The sequence below is a fragment of the Phocoena sinus genome, chromosome 20 (assembly GCF_008692025.1).
Source record: "Phocoena sinus isolate mPhoSin1 chromosome 20, mPhoSin1.pri, whole genome shotgun sequence".
NCBI lineage: Eukaryota > Metazoa > Chordata > Mammalia > Artiodactyla > Phocoenidae > Phocoena > Phocoena sinus.
The window spans coordinates 33933657-33953355 of record NC_045782.1 but is presented as its reverse complement, the minus strand read 5'-3'; the positions used below and the strand labels follow the sequence as shown (position 1 = coordinate 33953355).

Sequence of the window (19699 nt, the reverse complement as noted above, 5' to 3'; positions counted from 1 at the left end):
TAGCCTCCAGACACGAGCTGCTTCCCAATGTTCTTTTCCCAAGGTTTTGCCTAATTGTAAGATGATCTCAAAGCTCCACTTACAGACTATATGTATGAAGCACATGTTCGAAAATAGAAATCTTAAAACTCAAATATTGAGAAATGGTTAGTAGAGGTTTACTATTCACAAGTCAAATACCATTACTGACAAGACTTTTAGCCTAATCTAAACCTCCAAAAGCCCATCTAGTGGTTCAGCAATATTTGGTCCAATCAAATTCTAACTAACCCCAAATCAAAATAGTAGGCACTTAGTATAACAAGATTTAATCCATATAGAAACTACAGAAATTCTTCTGAGCTTTTTTTTTTTAATTAATTGATTATTTTTAAATTTATTTTATTTTTGGCTGTGTTGGGTCTTCGTTGCTGTGCGGGCTTTCTCTAGTTGTGGTGAGCGGGGGCTACTCTTCGGTGAGGCGCACGGGCTTCTCATTGCGGTGGCTTCTCTTGTTGCAGAGCACGGGCTCTAGGCGCGCGGGCTTCAGTAGTTGTGGCTTGTGGGCTCTAGAGCGCAGGCTCAGTAGTTGTGGCGCACGGGCTTAGTTGCTCCGCGGCATGTGGGATCTTTCCGGACCGGGGATCGAACCCATGTCCCCTGGCGTTGGCAGGCGGATCCTTAACCACTGCTCCACCAGGGAAGTCCCTTCTGAGCTATTTTTAAACTGAGTTTTGTTTATTGTGCAGTTTAAACATGTTCAAAACTAATAGCAACAATAAAGGGAATATAAGTTCATTCATAATAGCACATGCTTCTAAAATGTGACCACTTCTTATTTTAAACCAAAATATATTGATCTTTTTTAAGAAAGTCTTTCAGAATCAGTTTGAAATAAGAGGTCATTTGGTTTCCTTATGGTTTAAAAATAAAAGCAAAAAGACTAGTTATCACAACATCTATACATATAGAAATCGTGAATTACAAAGGTGTGCCTTAAGATCGTTTTTCAAAGATCGTAACTTAAATCATACGAACTGGAAACACATTGTTGAAGACTGTTTTGATAGTTTACTTGGCCTTTCCTTACATCGTTTATCAACAGCACAGGAAAGGAATGTGTGTGAAAATAGCTCCAGGAGGTCAATGTTTACAATTTTACTTAGAAGTAATAGGGCCACTGAATCTACAGCTCTTACTCAATCTGAAGGAACCATCCAGTGGTTCCAATATAAGAGAAGTAATCAGCACAGCTGAATTAAGGAAATCAACAACAATTAGAGCATTCGTATGACTTAATGATTTCTAAAAACATTTCCAGATAGCCTGTAACTATAGTTTGTGGCCACTGGAAATACAAAGCATCTCTCTCAAAACATCATGACTGGAGAATGGCTAAGAGCCTCCCACTAGACCCTTCTCGTTAACACTCTTGTAGAGAGATTCTACAAGTCATGTGGCTAATACATCAAAAATGGTCTTATTCCCCTGACTTCAAATTAGAGGAGCGACCAGTTGGAGGGAACAAAGCATAGAACTTAAGACCAAGAACTCTGGAACCAGAGTTCCCAACTCTATCACTTACTGGCCATGAAATATCAAGCTGTGTCTCGGCCCTTCTTCTGTAAACTGGGTTAGAACTGTGCATGGCAGATAGTAAATGATATATAAGTATTTAACTGAATGATTTAAAACATTAAAAAAGTACAAGGGTTGTACTCATTTTCCAACTGTATGCACACAGATATTGGTCCTAGGTCCTTTATTCCCTAGGTCCGCCAGGGAATTCCCGGTCCTAGGTCCTTTAAACATGAAGATACATTCCTGTGGGAGTTCCCTGGTGGTCTAGTGGTTAGGATTTGGAAGCCGTGGCCCAGGTTCAGTCCCTGGTCGGGGAACTGAGATCCCACAAGCCGTGTGGCACAGTCAAAAAAATATATAATTAAAAAAATAAAACAATAAAACATAATTAAGAAAAAAACCCAACGATATCTTCCTCATATAACAAAAAAACGGAAAAACTCTGATCTAAAGTGACCCCCTGGGCCAAATGGATTAAAGCATCAGCTGACTGACACGCTATAATGGGTTTTATTAAGCAACGGCAATTTTACAACCTTGTCTTCTAATAAGGTTTTTCCCCTCTGATCTTGTACTAGAGTACTGTTATCCTGCTTCTGACACATGCATGTATTCTAGGCAAGGAAATATATTGGATGTGCCATACCTATGCTATTTTCTGTTTGTGTAGGAAGGTCTCCAACCAGCATTTTACTTCATTAGTTTAAGTTATGTGCAAAAAGAGGTACAGTTGACCCTTGAACTGTGTGGGTCCACTTGTATGTGGAGTTTTTTCAGTAGCACGTACTATAATACTACATGATCTGCGGTTGGTGGAATCCTCAATGCACAACCGCAGGTATGGAGGGCTGACTATAAGTTACACATGGATTTTCGGCTGAGTGGAGGGTGGGTGCCCCTCCTAACCCCCGTGCTGTTCAAGGCTCAACTGTACTTTATTTTCTCTGTATGTTACACTGACTTATTTTAAAATAACTTAAGTCTTGAAGATTTGTTAGATTAAATCTCTCAGTTAAAATGTGGGTACATACGAGAATGATATTAACACCAATACACGTTAGAAAAACACTTTAAATTCAGGGCAACTTTAGTTTCACCTTCAAAAACTAAGAAGTTAATCACAGTAAACAGTGTTATCTTTAAGGAGGCATTTTGACTCAAGGTCTACATTTGCCATCTAATACAGGTTAAAGTTATTAAAAGGAGGTTTAACAATACACCTGATGTTAGAAGATGGGAAACGAAGGGACACCAGGATAGGGCCATTCAGAGGCTGCCACAGTACCTATAGGTATAGAAGACAAAAAAATGGAAAAACACCTTTAAGATAACTAACTTATCAAAATTGTAAACTAAAAGTCTCCACACAAGAGGGTCAAAAGTGTGACGGCAGTGGGGGAAAAAAGACTAGGGACTAAGGTGTAAACTTTTCTAAGGTTTTCTAAGGGGTGCCAGGAAACCAATCAAGATAAAATTGAGTTAACTTTTTCAGCACCAAACCAACATATGTACCAATATTTAACTTCCCTAAGATTTTTTTTGCCAGTACACACATCCCCAAGATCTGATATTCACACTTACATTAAGCTCAATTATTTAAAATCTGAATATATGTATTAGTGTTCCAGATAGTTACAAATTCTATTGTGTATCTATTGGCCAGTTGCCTTTTGATTTTTAGAAAAAGTTAACTTGAGCCTTTCTTCATTTATAAAAAGGCAGTTTTCTTCCAGTTAAGTCTATGATAACTTCACCCAAAAGTTTCTAGTAGAAACTAGTGCTTAAAACCATTACTCTGTTCTTAGATCTATTCAAACTTTGTGATCACAAAAGCACATAATTGATAGCATAGGCAGACCAGTCTCTGCTAGTTCCAGTCACTACCCCAATGCTTCTTCATAACCTCATTCTGTCCACTAAAGGACAAAGGCCTCACCATGGAGCTGACAGAACAGCTTAGCTCTGTTATTTCCAGTGCTTGTTTCCTTAAAACTTTTTATTGTTCTAAACCGAGAGGGTAACAGACAAAAGGCTTTTGTAGACTGGTGTCCAAAAAATTCATTTGAGACCAGATTTATTTCACAAGTAACCCAGACAGTGCTGGTTTCTTACTAAAAAAGCAGAGAAAGTTATTCTTCCAATTCAAGACGATTTTCCCCCCAATACGATGTCAACGCTGTATCAATGGACATCTAAACAGTGAAATGACTCATTATTTTAGCTTAAAGATAGTCTCACCCTTCCACCTCATCACTTACAAAAAAAAAAAACTCCATCCTTAACGAGCCACCACAATTTGACAGATTATGACTAATCTTTGATGTCCCAAGCCAGCAGGTTGGCTATGTGCTTGCAAAAACAAAACCAACCCAAAAACTGTGCGTCAACTTTTTTGCTAGGAAAATGCACACAAATACTAATATAAATACCTGTCCAATCTTGAATAGATTTTAATCATCAATTCTCCAGCTAACTACGATGACTAAACTCAGTGTTAAGGATTAGTAAAAACAGACCTAAATCTTCTTTTTAAATAGTTAGGTCAGCTGCTTCGTCAAGCAAGTTTTCTGAGCTATTCATCTCCCATGCAGAAATAGAAAACTGATCCAATGGTTTCTTTCTCCATATACATTTCAAATAAATCCTCTCAGTTTACATGAGTGAATTTCATTTTATCACCTGACTCTGTCTTAGATGTCAGCATGACACATTTTAATAGGGTTGACTCGCCTTAGCATACCACCCCTATAGTGGGGAGACAAGATGTGGATGAACAGTTAGCTGCTAAACACAATAAAGCCGTCCCAAGCAGGCTTTAGGACAACTTTTTACGTGGCAAACTACTATCTGTGCACTGGGGGAGCAACAGCTTTCCATTATTCCCTTGTGATTCAACGAGTCAGGTCCTTCTGCCTTATCGGCATTTACAACATCATAATTCCAGAATTAGATCTTTGGCAAAGGCTTAAAAACAAAGACCACGATGAACATTTTTAATTTTAAAGAATTTTAATACAAACTTAATATAAACTATTTCAGTCCCTCTTAACATGTAAGACACTGACTCAAAATACTTTTATACCGTTTTTTTCAAGTATTGCACAATATAGGTACAAAATTAATATTTACGATTACATTTTCTTCCATAATATATAGCAAAAATCTTTAAACCTTTAACAGAAAATACATTTTTTTGAAAAAGCAAATATTCGTACATTTTCATTCCACCACTAAAGGAATATCCTGTACACAATTTAGAAGAGGTGATGTCTTTGAGATGGATAATTTACAATTTCAGTAAAAAAAATACCACATGAAGCTGCTGCTGTCACAGGTCACTGTAGTAAAAAGATATAAATGCAATACCATGTCGTAGAAACAATATATATATCCTCTGGTATTTTACAAACTTTGTACTAAATTAAATTATACAATTAGAAAAGACCAATAAACCCACTTATTAGTGCCAATTTTTTATATATAAAAAAAAAATCAGCCATGTCCTTGCTATATCTTAAATACTGTAAGAGGCCATATCTGAGAGTATACTTTAAAATATACAGTCAGTATAAAATAACTTTGTGCTTGGTTGGCAATGAAAAATGATGCATGTTTTATTTTTGTAACCAAGCTTGAATGTATCCTTACTATAAGCTTAAAAAAAAAAAAATCTCAAGGAGGTTATAAAAAAAAAAAAACATCCCCCTTGGGTCCGAGCATTTTAACTTGTACAATACATCTTTTCTTTTTTTAGTTAGCCATAACAGGCTGGAATTGCTGGTTAGAATACTGCATGTTATTCAAGCTAAAATTCAAGCCATCTACAAAAGACTTCTCGTTGAGGCCTCCGCAGGCCGCAAACACATCAAAGGCATTACTGTACTGGAGAGGACTGAGGTTAAGGGGGCTGTCACCTGGGAACATTCCACTGGTACTACTACCTTGACCCTGCATATTAGGAAAAATAAATTCCTTGGCGTTAGGAGAAAGAGCGGAGGTTTTCTGCTGTTGCTGCTGCTGCTGCGGTGGTGGTGACGGCGGTGGCTGGGGTGGCTGCTGCTGTGGCCGTGGCTTCTGCTGGCTACCCAGGCCAAGCCCATACAGAGAGTGCACTGAGGAGGAGATGGCTTTCTGCTTCAAGAGGTCATTCACATTCAAGCCGAGGTTGATAGGAGAAGTACGTGCAACCTTGTTGCTTCGGCCACTATTCTTCATTTTGGTAGAGCCGAACTTGGTGGCAGCAAAAGTGGCAGTGGTAAAGGTTAAAGGCTGAGTGGACCGGGGCATGAAGGTAGGGCTTACAGCAGCAGAGTGACCAAAGGGAGGAGATGGAGAGCTGGACACCGATGAGGCTGGGTCACTTATGGGCATAAAAACCTGGGCCTCTGGGTTAAAGCTGTTTTTGATCTCCTTATCCAACTCACATCCATTCTCATTATTATCATCCACATAAAGCACCTTCACTGGTCCCTTTTCACCAATTTGGTAGGAAACCTCAAATGGGTCGATCCAAACACTAAGGTCCTGCGGCAGATTGCCGCGAACATCATCAATGTCCAAACCACTCTCTTTGGAGGCTTGTTCAATCACTGGGTCCACCTTCTCCCCTACGTGTATACATCTAAACCCTGATCCTTTGTATGGCTTTTCAGGATACCAGTGCCCTTCATATTTCTTCTTAAGAAGTCTTTCGAGCTCTTCACCAAAAATGTTGACACGTCTCCTGGGAAGCTTATTGTACAGATATGAAATAATAAAATTTAGTGCTACTTGGATTTCAAGCTGCATAGCTGCTATGCCACAAAATTAGGTTTGTGTTTCAACTCCCCCCCCAAGACACACACAAAAGTGTTCAGTTTGTGGCAGAGAAACGAATTTTCATTCAAAGTGCTGGTATTGGTAGATATCCTTCACCTTGAGTGGTCTTGTTCCTTAAAACAAACAAAACAAAAGGAGACATGTCCACATAAGATAAATGTTAAGTCTCACACCCTTTTTTTTACCCCCAGAGTAATTTCACTTTTGAAAAAGTCTAATAGGCTAGAAAGTCTGAAAAATATAATCAGCACAAAATATAGGAAATTACGATCGAAAATTATTTACTGAAGATCCAAATCTCAAGGGAAAACAGGATTTTCAGTTAAAACACCATTAAAAAAAAAAACCCTATTATTTACTTTCTGTTTCTGAATAGAGTTCTAAGAGGAAAAATATTCCCAGAATATACAGCATATTTCTTCTTTTTCTTCCTGCAGTTCGCAAAAGAATATTTATTGGAAACTAAACTCAGCATACCTATCTATATACATACACACATATAATATATACATATATATATATGCTAGTTTTAGAAGTTGGTCATACTCCTATTCATCAACTTAGAAGTGAATTCTGTATTTCAGTTCATTTTGGATATATACTGCTTAAATCTTCTTCATCATTAAACATCTCAAAATTTGAGAAGTTAGGAAAATTATTTTAATTTCCAAAGCACGATAGTAAAGTTAAAGGAATTAAATACAAAATGAATTGCCATCCTAGTGAACAACAATTATGAACCAAATTATCCTACACAGTTGCTGTTTTAAATATACTAAGGGCACATAATGTAATACTCGAGCTTCTCTATGCTTTTCTTTTCAATGTGTATTTTTCTAAATCTGAAAATACCTCTTGGGTATCAAGTATAACATAAGAAACAATTAATTTCAAACCTTATTGATTATTCTGTTTAAAGGGCAGGGTTTCTGAGTTTTATTCTGATTTTCAAAGCCACCTCCCTCCCTCATGGTAAGAGAACAGCCGGAGAGGCATGTACGATAAGGTCGACCTTTAAACGTTTGCTGGATCAGCACTGGGTGGGGATAAGAAAAGACCAAGGGCAAACAAGATATTTGCAGATCTATTTGTACACTGAGGTTGACTTAAAAGGACATTAAAAAAAATCAAGTTGGTATTAATCCATCTGTCTCATTTTCCATATTCGTGGTGACAAAGGGAAAAGAATCCCCGGCTTCCCTCAAACTACACTTTCCAAGCCGAAAGCCCGAGTGCTGGCAAAGGCAGCTGATTAAGCCAAAATGCTTGAAGGTGCAGTCGAGCGAAATTCAGATTCGGCGTAAGGTAGTTTCAAAGCAACGCCTTAAAGACAGGAGCGTGAAGAATTACATAAACAGCCAGTTGGGTCTCATTAGATTTCTGCTCACAGCCCTCGGAGCCTAAGCAAGTCTCCTCCCCCAAGGAGGAGGTGGAGGAAGGCCACGAGAAATGGAAAAGCAACCACTCGGGGCCCGGGGGCCGGACACCGGGCGGGTCGCGCCGCCGGCCGCACCGGGTCAGCCGCTCCCCTCCCCCCGCCGTAACCCGACCTGCCGCTCCCTGCACCCCCCGCGCCCCGAGGCTCCTGGGACCCAGCCAGAGCCCGGGGAGCACCGGATCCCCGGCACCATTTTCGGGCCCGGCGGCCACCGGCCCCGAGGACCCCAGCGTTCCCCTCGAGCTAGCCGCTGCTCCCGGGCGCCCCAATCCCCGATTCCCGTCAACTCGACCCCGACCGCCCTTCCCCGGTCACCCGGCCCAGCTGAGCCCGACGCGCCGGCCGACCCCACCTGCGGCCCCCGGGCGCGCCGGGGCCCCTCGGAGCCGCCTCAGGCCGGGTGTCGGGAGCGGCTCCCCTCCGCGCCCGGGCCTTGACGCCTCCGTCCCGAGCCCAGAAGGCCCGGGGCTCTACGCCGCTGCAGCCCCTCCTCCTCCTGACCCCGCCTGCCGCCCATCGATACTTACGGGTTGCTAACACCACAGACCCGGCCGCTGGGCGGACAAGGGGCGGCAGGGCGGGGGCACGGGAGGGTAGGCGGCTGCAAGCTGGCCGGGCCGAGGGCACGCCGACGCCGCCGGGCGGAGGTTGCGGAGGACGAGGGCCTCAGGAGCTCGCCCCTTCTGGCTCGGAGTGGCGAGGACGGGATCAGGCAAGCGCGCTCACTTCTCCACACAGCCCGGTGCCCGGCCCAGCGTCCCCGTAGAGCGCGTAGTCCGCGCCGGGCCAGAGCTTCGCTCCTTCTGCTGCGGCGCGCGCCCCGCCTCTCATTTTATAGTCTCCTCCCCGCCCCCATCCCCTCCCGTAGGGATGCGCGCGCCCGCCCCGCGTCCCACAGCTCCGGGCGGTGTCACCATTCCCCGCCCTCACACCCTGCAACGGAGACCCTGGCCGGCTGGCTCCGCCCCTGCCCTGCCCCCGGACGCCATTGGCCAGGTCCCGCCGGCCCATGTCCTGACGGGCGGCGGAGGGCCGGGTGGACAAGGCCACACCTCTCGGGCTGCAGGGTGGCCAATGAGCCGATGACCTGGAGTCACTGTGGGCGGGATCAAGAGAAGGTTTGGAAAGGGATTGGGGGAGAGACTTGCCAGTGAGGGCTACAGAGTGGGTTGGGACGGCTGACTCAGTCTAGGCAGAGAGCGCCGGGGAGAAGGGGGGAGGGGAGTGAAGCTGGGGGCGAAGCGGCTGGGGAAAAAGGGGAGGAGAGCGCAAGACCCCGAGAGGGAGGGGGGAATTTACAAAGAATGTCTCACCCGAGTGGGACTGTGGCTGGGGAAAATCCCACTCGTGGACGAGTTACCAAATCGGCCTCCAGTGCACCCAGGAGAGCCTAGAAAAAGGGCGAACTGTGACGGGGACTCGTGTACCCGATTAATTGAATATTAATCACCTCAAGGGCCTAGGCCAACTGCCATCCAGAGCGGCGGGGGCGGGGGGGGCAACCGCAGAACCCAGAGCTGCCGTGCCAGGCTGGGGGTGGGGAAGAGACCACCTGGCCACACCTCCCGCCCAGGTGAACTGCCTCCGCTTCCCACATCAGACCTCCCCGTGCGACCCGGCAGCAACTCGGACGTGGGGGTGGCTTGAGACTAAGAAAAATCACATTTTATTCCGAATGTCCCAATCCAGGCCTCCATGCCAAATTGCGTACGTATCTAAGTATATATATGTAAGCATGCGTGTATTTCAAGAGCCTACTTTAACATAAACACACATAATAAACACGGTGCCTTCCTGTATTGTACATTTAAGATAATTTTCAGTTGAAATATGGGCGCGGGGAAAGAGAGGGACTCAAAGGGGGCGGGCAAGCGCTCTTTTCCACAACCTGCAGCACAGAAATACACGAAGTTACACTGGCAGCGGAACCAAGCTTCCCTCGCGGCTAAAAATATTACTCACAGGTAGCAACGACGCCTGATTGGCCACGCTTCTCCCTTAGCAACCAGGCGATTGGCTGTCTGGTATCCAGGAGACCGACGTCAAACTCTCTCGGGGAAAAGGGAGAGAAAGTCTAGGGGGAGGGAAGGGTAGGAGGAGGAAAAAGAGGAGCAATGAATGAAACGCCCGTCGCCTGGCCTTCCCCTCTCCCCTTTCCTCTGCGCTCAAGGAGTGCTTCCTGGAAAAAACACCAGTTGGGGCGCTGCCTTCCCCTCAAAACGGAGGGGCCGGCACTCTCAAGCTGCTATAAGGAAGTTAAACCGCAATTCACCAAGGAGTGGGGTGTTCGCGAAGCCAGCTGTGTAGACCAGTTGGGCTCCTCGGGCACAAACTCGTTTTATGGACACGAAATCTCGTCGTAGCTTTTTTCCCCCAAACTGACTCTCTTGTCCCCCTCTCCTCCCCTTTTAGAAGAAACCGAACTGAAAAAAGGATATTTATTTCTAAAGTCCCAAAGTGTGTGAGAGGAGGAGGGAAGATGGGTCTGGGAAACAGGCTGAGGGTGGGAGTGGTCAGGTGACTGATTTCTTGTTTATTGTACTAGTTTAGATTCCTAAAACGAAGGTAGGGTTTTTAAAGAGCGTAGACGTTTTACTCAAGTTCTGCTTTCCTAGTGTTTGGGTTTTTCAGTTGTAAACGAGGAAGAGTGAGATTTTGGTTGTGAAAGTACGGATGCATTTTAAATTAAAACGCGCCTTCCTCTGCATCAAAAAAATTTATATTACTCGTTCAGTATTGTCTTCTTTTTGCTCATTTGTATTTTCTTCTATAACGAATATTAATTCCATTTGTTTTTAATAAATGAGTTATTTAAAAATTTTTATATTTAGTTGAGCACAGAAATTACAAGAATATACGATATTTGGGAATGGTTTACTCAGAAGAACACTTGATTTTTCGTGTGCTCCAGAGCATAATTTCCCTTTCCATTAGGCAAGTAATATTACTGTACCAAACATCCAGAATTGCAGGACCAAGAATCGGCCATGTGTCTTGATTTGTAATTTGGAAAATATATCACTATAATTAGAGGAGCATATTAGAGGAGCATATGCTTGTCTGAGATTAATATGTCTAACTAAAGATAGATGAATTGTAATTTTGTAAAGTTTATCTATACTTTTCAAGAATTCTCTAAAGGGAAGACAGAGATTCACTTTTCTGAATCTATAATCCCAGGTTTAAAATTTGAGAGCAGTCAAATATTGATTAAATAGGTATTGATTAAATATTAGTAGTGGTAAATAGAATTTTTAAATCAGAAATTTAGATATAAAACATTTATGGGTTATTGCCGCTCAGCTCAAGGGTATGAGAGGGTTTCAAACCAAATATAAATACAAACACACACACAGTGAGGCCCCGTGGCACACAGGAAAAAGTACTGAAGAGCAGATATTGGGAAATCTGAATTTCACCCATTTCTCAACTTTTAGTTCTCTCATCTATAAATATTTATTGGATTAATCTCTTAACTCTTTCAATTAAAAAATTTCATATTTAAAACTCAATGCCCCTAAAGTAAATGGTGTAGTTCTTTTTCAAATATAGATTGCAAATAAAAAGAAAACCAGATTCATATCCTTCCAACCTTGCTAGTCACAAGGTATAAAATTCCCTTTATTCAAGTTTTGCCCTTTAAAGGACCCTTTATATGACTTATTGCTATTTAACATTTACTTTAGAATTGTGCAGGGGAGTAGACTGCTAAATGGATATTTTAATTTATGAAAGAAAAAAAGAATTTGATATTAAGCTCCAGGTGGTATCACAACCAACAGGTATTCCTCTCGCTGGCCAAGTGATAGTCACTGAAAATCACAGCCCTTCCCTTTCACATCATTGCATTCCACACAATTTCTGGAGTGGTACTTTACAATAAAGGTAATGGTTGTTTGGTAAATGAATAGATTCCAGGGAATTCCCTGGTGGTCCAGTGGTTAGGACTCGGTGCTTTCACTGCTGGGGCCCAGGGTTCAGTCCCTGGTGGGGGAACTAAGATCCCGCAGCATGTGGCGCAGGAAAAAGAAAAAAAGAGAGAGAGAGAGAGAATAAGTCCCAACAGTTCTTGAAAGTGTCCTGAATTATTACCTCATTCACACATATAAACACACACACACAGCTCACCTTGATTTCTGAGAGAGATGTCCTAAACTTTCTAATTCTCATTCTGTTTCCTTGTAAACTGAGACAAGATTATGGAAGAATCACTATCACATGATCTGTATTTACTAAGGCTCATTTCACTTCTAGGGAATCAACCTCTTACCTTTTTTGAAAATTAGGCAACATACAAATGTAATGTTCTTATCATTATGGTTATTCATTTCTTTTAGATAGTCATGCAACATAAACCATAGCATGGGGCTTCCCTGGTGGCGCAGTGGTTGGGAGTCCACCTGCCAATGCAGGGGACACAGGTTCGAGCCCTGGTCTGGGAAGACCCCATATGCCGTGGAGCAGCTGGGCCCGTGCGCCACAACTACTGAGCCTGAGCTCTAGACCCTGCAAGCCCCAACTACTGGAGCCTGTGCCACAACTGTTGAAGTCCGTGCTCCTGGAGCCTGTGCTCTGCAACAAGGGAAGCCACGGCAATGAGAAGCTTGCGCACTGCAACAAAGAGTAGCCCTTGCTCTCAGCAGCTAGAGAAAACCTGGGTGCAAGCAAAGACAAAATGCAGCCAAAAAAAAAAAAATTAAATTAAATGAATAAATAAATTTATTTAAAGAAAACCATAGCATGCACCTTTAAAAAATTATGAATAAGGAACAATTAAAAACTAATCATTAGTTATTAAAAGCCAAGTATACCAATTCTTTCTGAAACATTTCTCCAAGGAAGTCACGCACTATGACTTAGGGAACCTCAGTGTGGTTTCTCATATAGATTAGTAGAGGAAGGCCATACATCCTCTGAGAGATGGGAACACACACATTTGTAATTACAAGATAACTAGATAACATTGAACAAACCCATTTATCTTTGGAACAGGCAATTTCACTGAAGCAACTTGGTCTGATATGAGAATGTCTTCTTATAACTTGCTCTCTCCCTATTATCTTGATGAACAAAAACGCAAACAAAATTTTGAAATTTCTTTCCATTAGCCAAGAATGAGGATTTTGATCTCACCCAGAGATTACAGTTGCAAATCCTAGGAGTGATCCAGTGTTCACAACATTTTAAGTACAAAGAACATTTATTTAAAGTCTCTGCGAGCCAATGTTATCACTTTAAATATATGAATTCTGGATTTCTTCCATTGCACACTATGTTAAGGAAAATTGAAAATGCTCTATTGTAATGATACATAAATTAAAGCATAGATTCATCTGTTATTATGCAGCTCTGCTTAAAATAGAAATATATACATAATTCTATTTTATAAAATAGATATTAGGGTCCTGCAATTCTGTATATATATATATATATAGAGAGAGAGAGAGAGAGAGAGAGAGAGAAATACACACACACACACACAACTGTAGCAGACACTGTTGCTAGCTCACCCATTTCCCATGCCCTCTCCCCTTCCTCTTGTCTGCCTGACTAAAGAGGCTATAAGAGCTAAATACGTAACGTCCCAGCCTTCATTGCAGTAGGGGTGGCATCGTGACACTGTTCTGCCAATGAGACATAAACAGGCATCAGCTGGGAAAACAATCAGGAATCACCGGGAGCAGATTCATCTAATAGAAATTTCTCCAGTGATGGAAAGATGCTATATCTGTGCTGTGCAGTATGGTAGCCACAATTCCCATGTAGCTACTGAGCCCTTGAAAAGTGGCCAGTGTGACTGAGGAACTGAAGCTTTTATTTTATTGAGTTTAAATTAAATGCAAATTTAAATAACCACATGTGGCCAGTGGCTCCTGAATTGGACAGCAGGGATCTGGAGGCCTTATTTATTTATTTATTTATTTATTTACGTATTTTTGGCTCCATTGGGTCTTTGTTGCTGCGCGTGGGCTGTCTCTAGTTGTGGCGACCGGGGGCTACTCCTTGTTGCGGTGTGCGGGCTTCTCTGTGCGGTGGCTTCTCTTGTTGTGGAGCGTGGGCTCTAGGTGCATGGGCTTCAGTAGTTGTGGCACATGGGCTTCAGTAGTTGTAGCACATGGGCTCAGTAGTTGTGGCTAGCGGGCTCTAGAGCGCCAGCTCAGTAGTTGTGACGCACGGGCTTAGTTGCTCCGCGGCATGTGGGATCTTCCCAGAGTAGGGCTCGAACCCGTGTCCCCTGCATTGGAAGGCGATTCTTAACCACCATGCTACCAGGGAAGTCCTGGAGGCCTCTTTACTTACATAAGTAGCATTTGGGCTGGGATGACCCAAAGGCTAGGCTCAGTTGGCACTGTTGATTGGAGCATCTACACATGGCCTCTGAACTCTCTCTGTGGCTTGGGCTTCTCATAGCCCGGCAGCTGGTTCTGAGAGGAAGCATCCCAAGAGGGAGTTTCTGGAGAGCGAACATTCCAAGAGAGCCACATGGAAGCTGCATGACCTTTTATGAACCAGCCTCAGAAGTTATAAAGCACCACTATTGCTATAGTCTATTGGTTGAGGTAATCATAAGCCTGCCTAGATTCAAGAAGAAAGCACATAGATCCTTATGTCTCAAGGGAGGAATGTCAAATAATTTGGGATCTTTTTTAAAATCATCACTGGGACACTTTCACCTCTTCCCTGCCTTAACATGTGTCTAATGGCAGGAGTTGCAGCAGCCTTCTTATAAGCATGAAGAGAATGCAAGATAGTCATAGAGATAAGGGCTCTGACCAAACCTAGTAACTGCCTGGGTTAGGTCTACTTTTTAATCCACGTTAAATGATTCATGACTTACAGCTGAGCATATTCTCAACAACAATACCAACTTAACATCTTTTAAGGAAACCTGAACTTGATTCTTAAAAAACAAATGTTTTCGAGTCTAAAATATCAGGACTTCTCTCTCATTATAAAACCTGGATATGCTCATTGTAGAACATTTGGAAAATAGAAATAAAGAAGAAAATAGTGATCATCTTTAATCTCACCACACAGTGACAACCATTGTAAGTATTCTGCTCCATTTCTTTCTGAATGAGTTTCTACTGCATATGCAGTTTTGTATCTGCAGTTCATTTAGCATTACATTGTTTCTATTTTCCAATACACTAAGTATTGTCATAATCGTCATCGTTAATGACTACGTTCTATGATTTAGAATCATTTATTTAATCATTGCTCAGCATGTAGGTTGTTGAGAATTTTTCTGTATTAAAAACAATCATATTTAATCAAACATTTTAATATAGGTCTTTAACTACATCCTTGGGATAGTTCTACATGTGAATTTACTGGGTCAGAGAGAAGAGATAATTTTTTTAAGGCTCCTAATACATAATGCTCCACTTTCCCGAAAGATTGTATTACTTAATACTCCCAGTGTATCATCATGTCTGTTTCATTACATTTTTCTATTCTTGGATAATTTGATAAGTAAAATGGCATCTCTTCGTTGTTTTAATTTAGATTTCTTCGAATAGATGTAGGATGAACATATTTTCACATGTTTATCAGCGCCTGTATTACTCTTTCAGTGGATTTTCTATCCACGCCTTTTCTCTGTGTTTCCATTAGAGGTCTTTGTGTTTTCCTCTTCAATTTGAGTGAGCATCCTGCATATTGTATGCCAAATACGTCACTGATCATGACTCTGATCTTAAATTTCACTCTAGAATTTGCCCAGATGTTTTAAACATGTGATTTATATTGATGCCTACAACCTTGATTTCCAATCTATTGCTTCATTTTTTAACATTTGGTCTGACTCAAAGGTTACCAATGAATGCTTAAAAAAAAAAAAAAGGCAAAACAAAACAGTTCTAATCATCTTTCTTCAGTGCTCTTTCTCCTTGATCTTTTTGCCACTTTTCACACTGTTTACTGGTAACTACTTGAAATATTCCCTTTTGACTTTGCACGTTCTTGCATTGACACAGAATGTACTCAACGTGGCTCCCATTTCCTATCTCAGCTGTAGTTGAGTGTAGTAGAAAAATTAGGACCTTGAAACCAGAGGATTTGTATTTGAGTCCTGCTCTGCCAGATATTAGTTGAGTATGGCTGTGCTGGGTCTTATAGCCTTCATATAATAAATAGATGCGGGCTTCCCTGGTGGCGCAGTGATTGGGAGTCCACCTGCCGATGCAAGGGACACGGGTTCGTGCCCCGGTCCGGGAAGATCCCACATGCCGCGGAGCGGCTGGGCCCGTGAGTCACGGCCGCTGAGCCTGCGCGTCCGGAGCCTGTGCTCCGCAACGGGAGAGGCCGCAACAGTGAGAGGTCCACGTACCGCAAAAAAAAAAAAAAAAAAAAAAAAAAAAATAGATGCAATAATTACCCTCTGATCTGTGTGAGAATCAAATGAGATAATGCCTCATCATGGTGGTGAAAACTCTTTGTGCCAGGTAAAACCCTACATAGATGTTCACATTGTCTCGCTTCCTTCCCCCCTTCCTCTCTCCTTTCCCTTCCTCTCCTCACCTCTCACTTCCCTTCCTCCTCCTCTTCCTTTGCTTCTTATAGCTGATGAAAATTTGATTCAGCTCAAGTAAGAAATATGTGAAATTACTTTTAAACTATAAACAAATATTATTATTATTTCTTTAACATCTTTATTGGAGTATAATTGCTTTACAATGTTGTGTTAGTTTCTGCTGTATAACAAAGTGAATCAGCTATACATATACATATATCTCCATATCTCTTCCCTCTTGCATCTCCCTCCCACCCTCCCTATCCCACCCCTCTAGGTGGACACAAAGCACCGAGCTGATCTCCCTGTGCTGTGTGGCTGCTTCCCACTAGCTATCTATTTGACATTTGGTAGTGTATATATGTCCATGCCACTCTCTCACTTCGTCCCCCTTCCCCCTCCCCATGTCCTCAAGTCTATTCTCTATGTCTGCGTCTTTATTCCTGTCCTGCCCCTAGGTTCTTCAGAACCATTTTTAAATTATTTATTTTTTTTAGATTCCATATATATGTGTCAGCATATGGTATTTGTTTTTCTCTTTCAGACTTTCACTCTGTATGACAGTCTCTAGGTCCATCCATCTCACTACAAATAACTCAATTTTGTTTCTTTTTATGGCTGAGTAAACTATAAACAAATATTATTAACACACTCTTCTCTCAGATGCAGTCTCCCCAACTTGTCATTCCCTCCTTCAAAATGTCTCTCAGAATCTCATGCCTTGGTGTTATTTAATTCTTCGGTTATCTAACTTCCCATGGTTTATGTCCTGTCTCCTATGTTGGATTGATTCCAAGCTTTTTTAGGGCAGGTACCATGCCTTACACTTTTTTGTACCTTTGCACATAAGCTCTATAGTGCCTTATAGTCAATCAACATAGACCGATTGATGGCTTTGCTCTGCGGTTGCCTAATCCAAAGAAAGAACACAGAATATTTGAGAAAGGGTAAGTGGATCAGAGTGGCTAGTGTTTAGGTTCAGAAGGTGAGATTCTAGAGAGGAGGCTGGGTAGGCAGAAGACAGATTACCAAGGGCCTTCGGTTAGGAAATTGAGATTTTTGTCTTTAATGGATGGGAAGATATTGAGTGCTTTTTCAGTTAGAAAATGACATTATTGGAATTCTGTTTGGAACCTATCTTATTTAGCGCTGAACCCCAGAGCCTAGTATAGTGCTTTGCACACAGGAATTGGCCTGTCAGTGTGTGTGCAATTGCTTTTATCACTCAAGGGAGTGTTCTTCAATTGTTTGGTATTCTGAAGATGAAATACTTTGTCTTTTAGGAAGGAAATAGACCCTGCCTATAGACCAGTATTTCTATCCACCTTGGAACAAAAGAATTCTTTGGCACAGTATAAGCCAAAGTCTTTTGGTTTCTGAAAATCCTAAAAATTCTCTGAGGAGAATTCTACTGGGGCTCCAGAAAGTGTGGTCTCTTCTGCCTCTACCTTTCCTGTCTGTGCGGGATATTTGTTGTTACTTTGAACAGCATCCACTCCCGTTCCTCCAGCAACAGTCCTGATTTTTGTTTGAGCATCCATCCCTCTCCCACTCTCTATCCATGTACTTCCTTTGGGACCCACCATCTAGTCTGAAGACAAGTAGAACATGACATTCTCCTGGCCGCTGTGATGGGTTCAGGGATGGCCACTGACCTATTAGGCCAATTGAAGCCAATAACTCTCAGTTCTGGGACTTCTATCTGAGGTATCAGGGATAAGGACTCTTTCCCATGAAATAGGATCCGAGAAGGCTCACATCTGAGGCTCCTGGGGCCATCTCAGTGCCATCAGTAGAGAGCTGTCAGAGAATGCAACTAACATAGGCAAAACATGGAGAAAAGCCAAATCCTGGGAACAGACTTTGAGACCCTGTATCACCTCTACTTGGACTTTTGGCTTCAGGATGTCCAAGCATGGATCCCCCAAAGAGCAGAGCCAAAAAGCTTTGTGTCACCACTTTATTTATTTATTAAAATTTATTTATTTATTTATTTTTGGCTGTGTTGGGTCTGCATTTCTGTGCGAGGGCTTTCTCCAGTTACGGCAAGCAGGGGCCACCCTTCATCGCGGTGCGCAGGCCTCTCACTATCGCAGCCTCTCTTGTTGCGGAGCACAGGCTCCAGACGCGCAGGCTCAGTAGTTGTGGGTCATGGACCCAGTTGCTCCGCGGCATGTGGGATCTTCCCAGAGTCCCCCGCACTGGCAGGCAGATTCTCAACCACTGCGCCACCAGGGAAGCCCTGTGCTACCACTTTAATTGAGAGTGAAAGACCAGGGAGTGGGAGTGAGGGACGAGGGGACTAAGACAGGGGAGGGGGGAGAACCAATCAAATTTTGCATTCCTGAGCCAGCTGCTGTGAAGAACAATTGTTTGATCACAAGGGCCAGTCCTCCAAGAAGTCACATAAATTGCATCCGAGGAAAGTCCATTTGAGGAAAGGAAGGGTGAAGAATTTATACACTGGTTGCTGTTTCCCACTGATCAAGATTCATATCATGGCACGTTAACTCTCCCATATTTCTGGGTCTTGGACATTGGAAGCCAACTGAGGGTCTTGCACTTTGGTGTCAACTGGGAGGTCCCTAGGCAGGAGGCAAGAGGCACAGTGTGAGGTAAGGAGCTGTCAGACTGTGCCTGTGTGATGTTAGTTAGAGCCTGTGGAGATCTGGTCACAGCAGTGACAGCTGGAAGGAGAGAAGGTGAGGCCAAGAGAACCTGAGGTTGTGCCTAAGAGGTATCAGATACTCATGAACTAATAATAAGTTCCTTTTTGGCCAAAAACAGAGGGGGTTAGGTTTCTACATAAGCAATCTTGTGTCCACAACCCCCATCTCCCCACTCACTGAACTGCAGTAGCACTCACCGTCTGGGCCATTCATTTTGGCGTGGAAGCGTGTACTGCCTTTTTTGTTACTTAACTGTCTTGCATTGGTGTGTGTCCTGTCTCTACAAGAGATCTGTGTGAGTGCAGGGAAGTAGCTTCTACTACCCTGGGCCTGTGCCATTCACGGGATGCTTTATAAATATTTGGCTGAGCTGACTTTTCAAGTGTCATAAAATTCAGTGTTCTGCTATTTGGTCATTTGCATCACAATATATGCTGTTCTTTTAACCTATTAAATTTGATCATTTGGCCGGTACTTACGCAATGAATCACCAGATGATTTCACACGCTCAGTGGCGTGTGGATTCTAAAGTTAAATCATTGTTCTTCTATTCTCAATATGGTTAACACGAAAAAATATTAAATGACATGTAGAATAGCTCTAGGAGTTTTGATACTGACCCAAGCAGGAATTCCAGAAGTTGCAAATGGAGAGAACAACCAGAAGGGAATAATTAAATTATAGAAAAATTGATATATT

At 42.5% G+C, this 19699-nt stretch overlaps 1 protein-coding gene across 2 annotated transcripts; it reads right to left on the bottom strand.

Annotated features, from left to right (window-relative positions):
• Positions 1-4550: 4550 nt before the first annotated feature.
• On the bottom strand, positions 4551-8656 carry TOB1 (transducer of ERBB2, 1). 2 transcript variants are annotated; one of them, XM_032617594.1, is made up of 2 exons: positions 8344-8656; positions 4551-6491 (listed from the first exon to the last, which is right to left on the bottom strand). In XM_032617594.1, the coding sequence occupies exon 2, from the start codon at positions 6346-6348 to the stop codon at positions 5311-5313; it is 1038 nt and encodes a 345-aa protein (XP_032473485.1). In that variant the 5' UTR covers positions 6349-6491; positions 8344-8656; the 3' UTR covers positions 4551-5310. The 2 variants fall into 2 exon arrangements, with proteins under 2 accessions (XP_032473485.1, XP_032473486.1); XM_032617595.1 differs by lacking the exon at positions 8344-8656 and adding an exon at positions 8169-8187.
• Positions 8657-19699: the final 11043 nt, after the last annotated feature.